Source organism: Lytechinus variegatus, chromosome 13 (assembly GCF_018143015.1).
Source record: "Lytechinus variegatus isolate NC3 chromosome 13, Lvar_3.0, whole genome shotgun sequence".
Taxonomy (NCBI): Eukaryota; Metazoa; Echinodermata; class Echinoidea; order Temnopleuroida; family Toxopneustidae; genus Lytechinus; species Lytechinus variegatus.
Window position 1 is genome coordinate 24,161,707 of NC_054752.1, and position 13,250 is coordinate 24,174,956.

Genomic DNA, 13,250 nt, shown 5'->3' on the forward strand with positions numbered 1-13,250 from the left:
AGATGCTCTCTGGTGCAATCTGACCCTTATTTTGGAGCATTTCACATGTTTTTAAAAAATCATTGTTCCCAATTTTTTAACATAAAAAATATCAAATATGCATTTATACATGTAAAAAAAATGAGGGGACAATAGAAGAAAAGCACCCATTCAACAATAATGATGAGGAATTATAAGCTATAGGCAGGTTATGTTCCACTATAAATCTAGTAAAGAAAAGCTCAGCGCGGGTAACGTCTACCTGTAAAGATCTTGTCTTCGCAATGTCCGTATGCCGTTTGCTCCCAAAGTGCTTTCGAATATCATCACGACCTCCGTGCTCAACTGAAATGTCCACGCTGCAAATTGTCCAAAATGCATGGTAAATTCCTCTTTCCGAATACACATGTACTAGAGACTGTATTCAGTCTTATACTTCTGAGACCATTTCTTGGTCTTCTTTTGTTGATTTTCCGCCATTTCGGGTCAATATCAACCCATCAACACGCCGAAATCACACAATGATATTCCACCGCACGACTCGGCAAATCCAGCGGCCGGAAGCGCACACGGCTCACGAAGCTAGTCGGGCCTACCGGCCTGGTGCACAGTGGATTCCCGTTATGCATATCACATGCAGCAGCTTTTCGCTGCTCCTTTTTTGTCTGCCTTTCACACAGAATTTAGTAGCAGCGAACGTAATGGAGTTAATACATGCTAAAGTTAGCAGACGATACTTGTACTTCCAATCCAATTTGATCAATGCAAAAAAAAACATAATTTCGGGAGGATAAGGATGGTAATCGTAAGGGCGGGAGTTGGGAAGAATTTTCAGGAGCCTCCCAATTTCATCAGGAGGGTTGGCATCTCTGCTGGAGTGAACACATCCCGAAATTCCTTATCAAAACATGGGAAGTCGTTTAAACCATCTGCGGTAATTGCAAGGTACATTGCCTCGCTTTAGATTCGCAAATTGTATTGTCATGGCAACAGGTCAATCAAAGGAGAAAGCGCAAGCTCCACAAAGATTGATACTATGTGCTCAGACAAAGGCCTTCTATGCCAAGTTCATGCCAAGACCGTTAAGATTTACAGTCCAACAGTGGATCACGCCGCATGATCTCACAATTTTGCTAGACTGTCTAGGGTGTATTTTCCATTGTGATTACCTCAGATTTGTCCTTTGTCCTTTTGTGCCATGACCGTTTAGATCTACCAACTTCTGGGCGCACTCAAGATTTTTGGTAGATCTAAACAGGGTCTAAACCATTTTGTCTGTTTGTGAAACACTCCCTGGTCTACTGATTCATCACACAAACCTTCACAGTAAGTGATCCTGGTATCGCTCCAGGTGCCATCTGCTGTACAGGTTTTCACGAAAGGGCCATGCTGTAGGAAGCCGTTGTTGCAGAGGAAGCTGCAGGCTGTGTCATAGGCAATCCTGGAATCTGCTTTGGAACACTCTGGTGGCGATACGGTACCATGCCGCAGGTTAAAACCGGAGGGACAGGTTACAGAAGCTGAAATATGAAGATTAAATGTAAAAAGGAGGCATGACAACTCTGTAGAGTAGTGGTGAGCAATTCGGTAACCCAGGTATGATTTAAACTTGGCGTGCATGAGCCCTACGGTATCAAAGGCATTCATTAGGTAATTACTACGAGAGGACCTTATTTAGCCTTTCATCCTCCGGTTGCTTAATTCCAAGCATTCATGCTTTCCTAGCAACGAGATAAGAAGAAAATCAGCGCTATCACCCCTAACACATTCTCAGGGGGAGTTGCAAGAAACTTTTAATTGCAAATCTTACAATTTCCAGATCAATGTCAACTACAGTAATCAGTTTAAACTTTCTTTTGTCAGACGAGCCAATAACTCTCAATATTTGTAGGGCAAGTCCATTAGGTGCTTATTCATATTAAAGCACAAATGGAAAAAAAAATCTATAAGGAACAAAAGATTTGGAACTTGAATACAAAATTTATTTAGAATGGATCACAATGTTCTTGCAATGCCCAAAGCTTTAACTGATAACAGTTGTAAAAGTGAAACATTAAAAAGCAATAATTGCAATGGAAAATGAAGGTATGGGGGAAAGCCGTTCGCAAACATCATGGGTGGAGAAATCCCTTCAATGATCCCATTAAAAAGACTGAGCAATATTCATTGCTCGGTCAATTTAATCTAAAAAAATCTGAAAAGACCGTTTTAGATATTACTTCTGTACATGAATTCTAGTTTGCTTGTTTTTGTTGGCCTGCTTCAGTGTTATTTGATATACGTTTCTGGCTTTGCTTTAGGTGAAAAGCATATTCAATTTTAGATCACAAAATGTGCTGTAGACTGAAATGATGCACAGTTCCGAAGTGTATGCACAATATCACTCAGGGCAGATTAGCCATGCCTAAACAGGTTCACGTGGGTGTGTGATTCAAGAAAGCAGCTCATTACGTCAAACCCCCGTTTGAAGAAAAACCCCTGTTTGAAGAAAGACCGCAGTTCAGACTGCAAACTGCGGTATTAGACCCCAAATCGTGTTTGAGATCATGGGGCTGTTTCACAAAGCTGTTCGTAAGTTAAGAGCGACTTTAAAAACGACTGGTGATCATCGCCAATGGTGTGTACCATTTACCGCAAGACAGGATCACCAGTCGCTCTTAACTTACGAACAGCTTTATGAAACACCCGCCTGATCAACCCCTCTTGACCAGGTAATCCCCGCTGTTTCCACAGGCCAGATTATGAGCGTTGGGCCAGGGACAAAATGATAAACAACAGCTGTGCTATTACGTAAGACTTCTCTGCCTGTAGTAGGACCTTCGGAATGAAATTATTCTATTTGATATTTAATCACGTTTTCAAAGGCATATTGTATTCAGAAATTCAATGTTAGTCCATTTTCAATTTCGAACGAAGAAAATCGACCTTGAAATAAGGAAAGTAAGTGAATAAAAAATGGCGGCATGCTTTGCCAGGGACCGCGCTCGGGCTATTATGTTATCTTCGGACCGAGGTCAAGAAACAGGTGTTTTGATACTTACTTGGGGCAGTAATTGATTGAGAAAAACCATGGAGTAGGTCCATGGAAAAACTGGGGTATACGTGTTCTCAAACGGAGATTTTCGTCATGTGTTATTGTTTAAGGTATAGAGATCAATTTCTAATGCTCTCTAGATTAATCTTAACATATGATAATAATGATGATGATGATAATGATAATATGCGACATTTATATATAGCGCTTAATACAAATGACATTTGTCTCTAAGCGTTGCATACTATTACCCTGGCTTTAGTGCAGCTACCCTGATCGGGCACTCAAAGATATAAATCGATCTACATGTATACAAATTCATTGTTACATATTACATCTGCTTTGAAGTAACTTACCATTGCAAACAAAGTCATCTCCTGAGAAGGTTCCGTCTTCAGTGCAGGTGCGTGTCGCCCTCTTGAGTCCATTCTCAGTCAGGTATCCATCATCGCAGGCAAACTCACACTGGTCACCATATGAGGCATCCTCAAAGGGACATCCTCGCACTGAGCTATTAGCAGATGGCATGATCTCACATCGGGCAACTTAAAAAAAAATTGTTTGAAATAAAAGTAAGTGATTTTGTCTTTGACTAAAAAAAGGACTGGGTTATTTTTTTATTTTCAGCTTGAATTAATTTCTGAGGAAACAAATAATGCAAAACAATATTACGCAAAAAACATCACAGAAAAATCCATGCAGACAATTTCATATATCAAATAATAATATTCAAATACAATAAAATATACGTGAAAATAACTTTCTATAATCAATAAAAAAATACATAAATTGTGAGCGTATGAGACAGACATGAGCAGGCTGCTTATGTTAATGGTGGCCTTGGATTGACATCCAGCAAACTTAAAAAAATTGTTAAAATTTTTTTTAAAGCAGTACAATGTGATTTCATCTTTAATAATATACAACTGGGCCACTTCATATATTTTGGGGTAGACATGTGAGGGGGTCCTAATATCATTGTTCCTTTTCTGATCTAAGTCCCTATCTGAATGGCTGCACCGATAATCAGAGAAAAAAAACAGTCCTTACTAACTTCAAACCTGTACTATATAGAGATTCCCAATAAGAAACAATTCATGAAATTCATGTAATAAAAATCTTATATACATAATACATCCATTTCACTTATTGTAATTTCTGGTAGCTATCATATCTCGTAACCTCATGTCTGCTAGCTTATTTTTACTTGCTGTACCACAATCTCATAATTCATGGGGGGATCGATCATTTCAATATGCTGGTCCATTCCTATGGAATAAACTTCCAAACAAAATCTGGAATATTTTTTGTAAAAATTCACAGAAAAACTGGTTATTCAGACAAGCTTTTAGTAATTATATTGCATCCCCCTATTTAACTATGTTTCCTTTTTTTCTTCTTTTCATTCCTGTGCCATGAGCATCTTTTCATGATGGATACCGGCACATTACAAATGTCCATATACTATTCTTCATAATATGATTTGAATAAGGAGAAAAGATTGTTTCTTAGAAATACCTAGATATTCCTTGACTGTTGTATGATTTTTTTTTCAATGACCACCATTGAAGACCAACAACCAGCCAATGTCCACTCTCACCTTCACAAACTGGTACGCTTTCGTTCCATGTTCCTATAGTGCTGCTACCTCCTTCAATCTGCCCACATAGCATCTCCACATTCTCCACTTGATCTGGGAGGTCATAACCAAGGTCGCAGGTCACTCGGCATGTTGACCCCAACACAGCTCCACCCTCGCATGACCCCTGTCCAAGGGAGAGGGTCACTTGACCATTCGATGGAGCATAAACAGGTGGGCACCTTACCACTGAAATATGATTTTTTTTCATGAAAACAATTTTAATTATACTTGCTGACAGAAAATAAAATAAAAATGTGAATAAACCATTTTTATAATAGTAATTATAATCATGCTTGCTTATAGAAAATAACCCCATGACTGGGATTCAAACCTGTAACCTACTGATTGAAAAGCGGGAGTCAGAACCACTGGACCACATAGCTCCCCTAATCTCATTATTTATTTCCCATTAATCTCACTGGATGATTAATTCATATAATGAATGCATTCAGAACAGGAGAAAAATTACTCAGGGGTTTGAGATGCGTTTGTCCAAAAATGCCCAAAAGAGCCATGGAAAAATAAAAAAAGATCCCCGGAAAATGCATATTTGTTTGATCTATATTAGATGTGAACATACTTTTTAAATAAAATGCACATTGGTAATTGCTGAAATCAACCATCAATCAGTCAACTAACATTTATTCATTATTTATTCACACAGACTAGCACTAAAAGTGGCAACTAGGTCTTGGCCAAACTTTGTTCAGGCTAGACAATAAAGAATTGCAGCTTTAATTCAAACTTGATGTAATTTTCTGAAAAATGGATATTAATGGAAACATAGAGTCACTTCCATGTGCCCTATTTTATACTGCTTTTATTTTAAAAATCTGTTAATCTCTCAATCTATTAATTTGTATATGATTAATATTGCATGTTCTTTGTATTATGATTGAATGGAAATGAAATAAAGAATTGAATGCCCAATTGAAAGTGGCATATCATTCCAGTATTTTGAAGCAGATACAGTAAGAGTATAATGTGTGTGATGAATGAGTGGAGCGTTGTGGCCCAGTGGATTAGTCTTCGGACTTTGAAACAGAGGGTCATGGGTTGGAATCCCAGCCATGGCATAATTTCCTTCAACAAGAAATTTACCCACTTTGAGCTGCACTTGACCAAGGTGAGGTGAATGGGTACCCGGTAGGAAGAAATTCCTCGAATGCTCGAGCGCCCGATCAAGGTAGCCGTGCTAAAGCCGGGGTAATAATAGCAGGGTCCGATGGGAGAACAGTTTTCGGAACTGAAGTGGCTACCCTGGGTAAATATGCCGCTATTATTATTATTATTATTATTGTTATGAGTACAGAGAGAGTCAATGGCCGACCAAGGGATCTGGTGCAAAAACTCTTGGTCGATGAATATTTACCTTTGACCTGGAGGTCAAAAGAGCATGTATCTGTATTTCCTGCAGCATCCGTAGCTCTGTAGATAAGGGAATGTTCCCCTTCTGTGAGAGAGGTTGGTTTGGATCCAACAGGATTAGAATCAATGCTCTCCAGCTGGGCTGTTATCGTTAGCCCAGCATCAGTGGCCTGTGTGGTTAAAATCATAAAGAATATCCATAAAGAGATTCATCTGTTTGGTAGAACTCAAAACAATTTTTCTTCTTTCCACAATCAATTTTGTTTTGATGGAGACTGTCAAATTGTAGATGAAAGCGCACAAGTAAAAAACAAAATTGATTGCGAAAAGCTGAAAATTTGTTTTATTTACATAAAAACATTTTCATAATGAACAAATAAATTGTGCCCCATGTTTTTGCATCAATTCATTTCACACTTCATTGGTTTTGATGTGAAAGACCTTTTGTGTATTTCAGTTTCGTCAAATATACATTTTTTTAGTCTTTTGACAAATTTGACAATTGGGTAAACTTCAACTCCTGTTTCAATAAACCTTCAATTGAATTAGGGTACACGGACATGAGTGCAAATGCTTGTAGACATACCATTATGGTGCGACTGGGTATCGAAATTTGATACCAATTGGACCAATCATTAACCTTGGTAACGTACCTGAATAGGTTCAAATTGATCCCAGTTGACTGTGCCCACTGTCCGGCCAGGGTCAGCATAAATGACAGTATCAGGAGGACAGAGGAGGTTTGGAGCTGTCACATCTATACCAAGTAATAAAATCAATCAATAAGTAAATTGGTATTTATGTCTAATCTACAGGTAGCTATATAGTTTTGTTTCTGTGCTCAAAACAAAATTTTGAATGCATTACTTCAAGCCCTAATCTACTTAAAGCGACCTTTCATTGACAAATCATGGGGAAATAAAGGCTAATCTAAAAAAAAAGAAGGGATTCAAGTCTTTCACTCGGCTGCATGCCTGGGGATGTTATATAATAGACGCCGGCATGTCTGGGAGGTCTATAGGAGAGCAATAGTTAGTACCAACCAGAAGTAAAGTGCATATTTTCACTTTGAAACATGTAACTTAACAGAGGTTATTTCTTTTGGTTCATTATCAAGAGACCTGCTATGAGTATAGGAATTGGGATTGTTAAAAACTGGAACTGCGATGATCCGACGTAAATAATCATCATGATTTTGGTCAAATTGGTGTTGTCTGAACTTTTACCTCATTAGTCTGAAGGGTGCTCATGACGGACGGATTATACTATGCAAGTCAATTGGCCTTTGCATATTTTGTATTGATTCAATTCCCCATGATTTGTCAGTTGCTGGGCCCTTTAAACCGTGCTATTCAGGGGACTATACACTAAAAAAAATTGTTCCTAATATCTGCAAATATACCACGCTCTTTCCCATCAGTTTGAATACTATTTTGCATGGTGAAAAGTAAAACAAGCAAAGAAATATACAGTAGAAGTGATAATTTCTAACCCTATGTAAATCTCATACTTTCTAAATGGAAAACTATTCACTAACATCTATTGCCCTTGTCGAGGAACACATAATACCTTAAAGTTGCGGGGTTTGCAAATGCAATCATAATTACAAACGTGTATTTTATTACAATTTTATTTCCATTGTATATTTTTAATTTCTATGGAAGGGTGTACTGTAGGAGATGTTTCTACACATGTACATCAACTGTATGGGAAGACCGCTTGTCAATAAACAGCAGTCTCCACTGAAAAAAGAATTAAACAGATGAAAACTCTGCTTGTTCACAAAGACAACTTCTTTGGGGGTCTTGATAGACAGGTTTCATTAACTTGATTAATCGCTATCAAATATGGCAGGAAAATTGTGATTGGTTCCAAGTCAGCCTAATGAGCAAAATGCACATGCAACAATGATCTTGATTGGTCATTGGTCATTAGCGATTTATAGCTGACCTTTGTGTTACGGAGCCCTGGTGTTCCGTAACGCACAGCTTCGCAATCATTGCAAAACATTTTTTTCAACGATTGATTGCATTGACTAGAATGTGCAATTATGAAAATCAAGTGTATGATTAATCGCTAAACTTTGTGTTACAGGACCCAGCTTAATTAGTGTCCATTACATAAGAGTCTGTGGCTAATCACAGAAGGTCAATGATCTATCAAGATCATCGTTGCAAAAGTGCTGTCAAAAATCCTGTCAGGGACCAGTCAGGGTGGTTATTCCATATTTGCAATTCATCCTACATGTTCATATGTTACAGGCCATGACGTAAAATGATGTACAAACCAGGTAACATGACTTATTCTCCTGCAACATTTGCTCCTGTCTCAATAGCTCAGAGGGAATAGGGATAGGGTCATGGAGGATTGTAATATAGTTCCCCGGTTCAGAATAATGTAAAGATAAGGATTAGGGTTTATTTAGTTTTGGGGGTTAGGTTTTATGTTTGGTTACCATGCAGATTTTCCATCAGAGCAATTGTCGCCGGAGCAACTGAAAAGGACCAACATACCAACACAAGTCTGAGGCACACCATCCCACTGTCCATTAGCCATACAGCGTCTTGTAGTAGTTCCGATAGGGGTGTATCCCGGACTACAGAGGGTAACGCAGGTAGTGCCATAGGACTGTCTCTGGGTGGGATCCTCAGCTTGGTCTGCGAGCTGGCAGCTCTCCACGTAGCCATGGGATGGGACCTCCAGCGGAAGGCACTGGACAACTAGATTGAGAATGTCATAAGAAAAACTGTAAGAGATGTTTAAGCCAGTGCCATTAATAAATCGTTAGGATTTTCATTTGTTCACTGGTATACAGTGATTAGAAAAATCTGTGCCTTTTTATGTAATTTGTTTTAACCACATTTGTTATTATTGTATTCATCATCATCACCATAATCATCGTGATCATCATCATAGACACTGGCATCATTTAATCATTGCCATTAACACTAGAAACATCAACATGATCATCATTGTAACACCATCATTTTCATCATCACCATCATCATCATCACCTCCATCATTATCACCATGATTATCATCATAACATCACCATCATCACCATCATAATCATCATCATAACACTATGATAATCATCATCATCACCACCATACCCATCATCTCAGCATCAGCACCATCATCATCATCACCATCATAGTCATCATCATCATCATCATCATCATACCCATTATACCCATCATCTCAACATCACCACAAAGAGAGTAATCCGAGTTCACCCTGATGAGAATTACTAGTATACAAACTAACCTGAACAAGATATAGGACCTCCACTCCAGACCCCGGCTCCTTGGCCATCATCCTCACACACCCTCCTAACAGGTGTCGGTTCACTTGCCTCATAGCCAACATCACAGTAGAGAGAGCATACAGAACCAAACTGCTCTCGATCATGGGGGCACCCACTCTTACCCCCATGCAGAGGAGCCGGTAAATTACTTGATTGGCAAGTGACAGCTGCCAGATGGAAAACAAAATAATAAAGATGATTAGATCTATGGGCCAAAAAGTAGTCGTGACTATTTTAAATAAAGCAAAGCAAAGCTGAGGCATTGAGGAAACTTCCTTTCATCTTGCAATCCACTGGGATACAATTTCTGAATGAATTGTACTATTACTTACAAAGACCCCAAGATTAAGCCTACTTTTACATGAATAGACCCCTAAAATTTATTTATTGATATTTTGAATAGTAAAAGATTGTGAAATTAAATTTGTCATAAATTACGGCAAAAGGTAATTCATTATCAGTCATAAATAAATCATATAACAAAATTTATATCTGAAGAATGGCATCCTATAAAGAATGACTTTTGCTTGCAGCTTGGTTCAAAATTTCTCAGTGAACTAATTTGTTAATTGCAAGAAAACTTAAGATCGTATGCCAGTTTATTTGGCTTTCCTGATTCCGCAAACACACATCTTGCAATAAATTTCAAATTTGTGACTGATTGGTGATCTGGTCCTTGCAACAAGAATTGCAAGGTGATTAGCTACAGCTTAAATTGATCAACCATTGTAAAGTTGAATCAGAAATTTATAATTGATTGCATATATTTTCTTACAATACCCGTTTACCCATTCGAGCGAAGGTATACTTTCAATACACTCCAGTCAACATAAAATGAGGGTTCAGTTCACAGCGGTTTAAGTGCCCAGAGAATAACTTGCCTTTGCAGGTTGGGAGAGGGTTTTGCCACGATCCAGTGAGACCACACATTGACAGAGCTTCTCCCTGAATAAAGTATCCTTGGGTACACTCAAATTCACATTCCATTCCAGCAGGGATTTGAACCTCTGTTCCACATAGCGAGGAATTATCAGGCACTTCCAGTGGTCCATCAATGCTTGGCCTGTCACATGTTTCAACTGTTATGATATTAAAAAAAAAACCTCCCAATTTTAAACATTTATATGACTGACATCGATACGGAAAAGTTGTTATTGTTATGATTTGTTTGGTATCATCTATGGCTGGGAGGAGAAAATTGAACTTAATCACTATGTCCTGTGGTCTCTCCTCCTGATATAGGCCTGACGTAACTGATTGAGGGTGTTTAGGTGGACCCCTAATTCAGGATTTTCTCAATATATATTTATACCAATAGTTGAAAGGGTTCCTAATGGGCAAAGATGGAAACTTTCCTCTGCACTGGGACTTCATTTCAACATCCTATCCAAGAGACAGAGTGTTTTCCTCTGTCACATATTTATGAACCAAGCGAGGGGCAGTTTAACACACCACTGATGAATGAAATTGAGCATAAAATCTTTGTTTCAACAGGCAGATGGTTTACCGAAGCCAACTTGCTCCTGATTATTAACAGAAAAATTATAAAGTATAATCAATTAGTTTCATATACCAAGTGTTGAAGTTGAGAATCATCATGATAATAGCACGTTTCACATCATCATCTAACATCTCATTGCACTTCCAAAGGCATTTGTGACATGATAGTTACATGTAAAGATCATTCAGATGGTTTCAAGTGTAATTTCTTACCTACTCTCTAAATGCAAAGGAGCTCAACTGGTCAACACAATCCTCTCAGACTGAGATGAGGGACCAGTCCTGATGGAGTGAGATTTTGGTCTTTCCAGTGTAGGTTTTTCCCTTTTTTGGGAGTGAAAGTGTGCATTTTTTGTTACACTTTCATGCCAAAAGAGGTGAAAATTCACTCTTGAAAGACTGAAATGTCACTCCATCAGGACTGGTCCCTCATCTTACCCCAAAAGGAGAGTGATGAGGCACAAGATTAGCTCCTTTGCATTTAGAAAGTAGTGTATACCGAACATAACAGAGAAATATACACATGCATGTACCTTCACACACTGGAATATTTCCTTCCCAGAATGCCTCATCACTTCCTGCATGTGCGGAACACCGAAGCACATTGTTAGTGATACTGAAGCCAGGCAGGCAGTCAAAGTAACAGGACGAGCCGTAGGATGTAAGGCAATCTCTACCGTTGAGAAATACACCATTCTCTGGGGGATCCAGTGATGGGCATTGAAGCTCTAGAATATGAAGAAAAAAATTCACATCAAAACCCAAAATTGAATATTTGCAGTGGATATGATTATTTTTTTACTAAATGTTTGCAATTTAAGTAAAACTACATTACATCAGGATAATGTAAAAGGTGAATACAATGATTTTTCATTAAAAAATATTACAATAACCAAGATTTACCTAAAAATATAATAGGTATTTAATGTGTTTTATATTGAAGGGACTATTCATCTAAAGGAAATATTTTTGTTCGTGACTGCTTATTCTAAGCAAAATTCTGACTTAAGGATTCCTAGCATGTCAAACTTTAAATTTATTTAAAGTAATTTCACCTCTTGCACCTTTCATACATGTATTTAATCCAAAATGTGTTTCATTAAAAATTGCATCTTATTAGTTTCATTTGATGTGCAGGTGGCTTTGAACTATTAAAAAAAAAGAAACAAACCTTCACATGTTGGAGGCTGGGATGTCCACACTCCTGAGAAACGATCTTTTTGACACGATGATGACCTAGGTCCTTGGAGACTGTAACCATGACTACAGGTGAACTGACAGGTTGAGCCTCGGAGATTACCATGGTTACAATCGACAATAAGACCAGGAGTGATTGGCATGGTGGAGCAACGTATGACTTTATAAAAAGAAGAAATGAAATAATCATTAATAAAAGCTTATCATTGAAAAATTACTCTTAAATGAACATCTAAGGAAATCAAATCAATAATATTTACACGTCTGCCATACAGGTGACATCCTAAGAATTGCAAAACAAGTTAATCTAATGTCCAGTTAGCTTAACTTCATCTTCATTCTACTTTCTACTTTGTCAAATTAAAAATATGGTTCATATACAATTAGTGGTGTTAGACTAGTGGATAAAAGTATTAGACAAAATGAATATAGCTTAACTGGAAAAAAGACAAATGGTAAAATGGGCTAAAATACAATTAGACCAAATTCAAGGTAAAACAAATAATAATAAGCAACATTTATATAGCGCTTAATACGAATGTTTCTAAGCGCTGCATACTATAACCCCAGCTTTAGCAAGGCTACCCTGATCGGGCGCTCGAGCATACAAGGAATTCCTTCCCATCAGGTAACTATTTACTGCACCTGGGTGAAGAGTGGCAAATGTAGATAAATGCCTTGCCAAAGGAAGCAAGTGCTGTGGTGGGATTTGAACCCCAGACCTTGTGGTGCAATGCCTGGAGACTTATCCACTGAGCCACAGCACCTCCACCAGCTAGATAAAGAAGTTGTAGACCCACTGGCATTTTACTGTCATATGGTTCAAAAACTGTTTACTAACCTTGGACAGTCACTGTAAATACACAGCTCCCCTCATTCCCGTCCTGATCTCGTGCTGTATAGGTGATTACATAATGACCTTGGGGGAGGTCTGTCCCTGGGGCAGGGCCGTCATGAGTGATATCTGTAATGGTCGCACCGGAGTTATCAACGGCTGTGGGAGTGGACCAGGATGCTCTCCCACTCTCCTGCCGGTCCTCTGCGTAAATGTTCTGAGATAGTGGGCAGTCTTCAAAACTAGGCCCTGTCGTGTCTGCAAAAACAAAAAAGAATGCATTTACAATCAATATAATTCTCTAAGAAATGACCCAAGTAACAAATGAAAAACTGAAAGTACTTATGTTATGTAATCCAAAACGTTCATATCTAAATAAGCCTGACAA

The 13,250-nt window shown here is 38.3% G+C and overlaps 1 protein-coding gene across 1 annotated transcript in view; it reads right to left on the reverse strand.

Moving 5' to 3' along the window:
• Positions 1–13,250, reverse strand: part of LOC121426085 (sushi, von Willebrand factor type A, EGF and pentraxin domain-containing protein 1-like) — a 63,191-nt gene that overhangs the window by 35,537 nt on the left and 14,404 nt on the right. The window contains exons 7-17 of the mRNA XM_041622232.1: positions 12,869–13,120; positions 12,002–12,187; positions 11,364–11,558; positions 10,212–10,409; positions 9,291–9,497; positions 8,537–8,743; positions 6,677–6,780; positions 6,028–6,193; positions 4,614–4,841; positions 3,370–3,558; positions 1,299–1,499 (exon numbers count right to left, since the gene is read on the reverse strand). Coding sequence (XP_041478166.1) covers positions 1,299–1,499; positions 3,370–3,558; positions 4,614–4,841; positions 6,028–6,193; positions 6,677–6,780; positions 8,537–8,743; positions 9,291–9,497; positions 10,212–10,409; positions 11,364–11,558; positions 12,002–12,187; positions 12,869–13,120 — 2,133 coding nt within the window. The remainder of the gene's footprint in view (positions 1–1,298; positions 1,500–3,369; positions 3,559–4,613; positions 4,842–6,027; positions 6,194–6,676; positions 6,781–8,536; positions 8,744–9,290; positions 9,498–10,211; positions 10,410–11,363; positions 11,559–12,001; positions 12,188–12,868; positions 13,121–13,250) is intronic.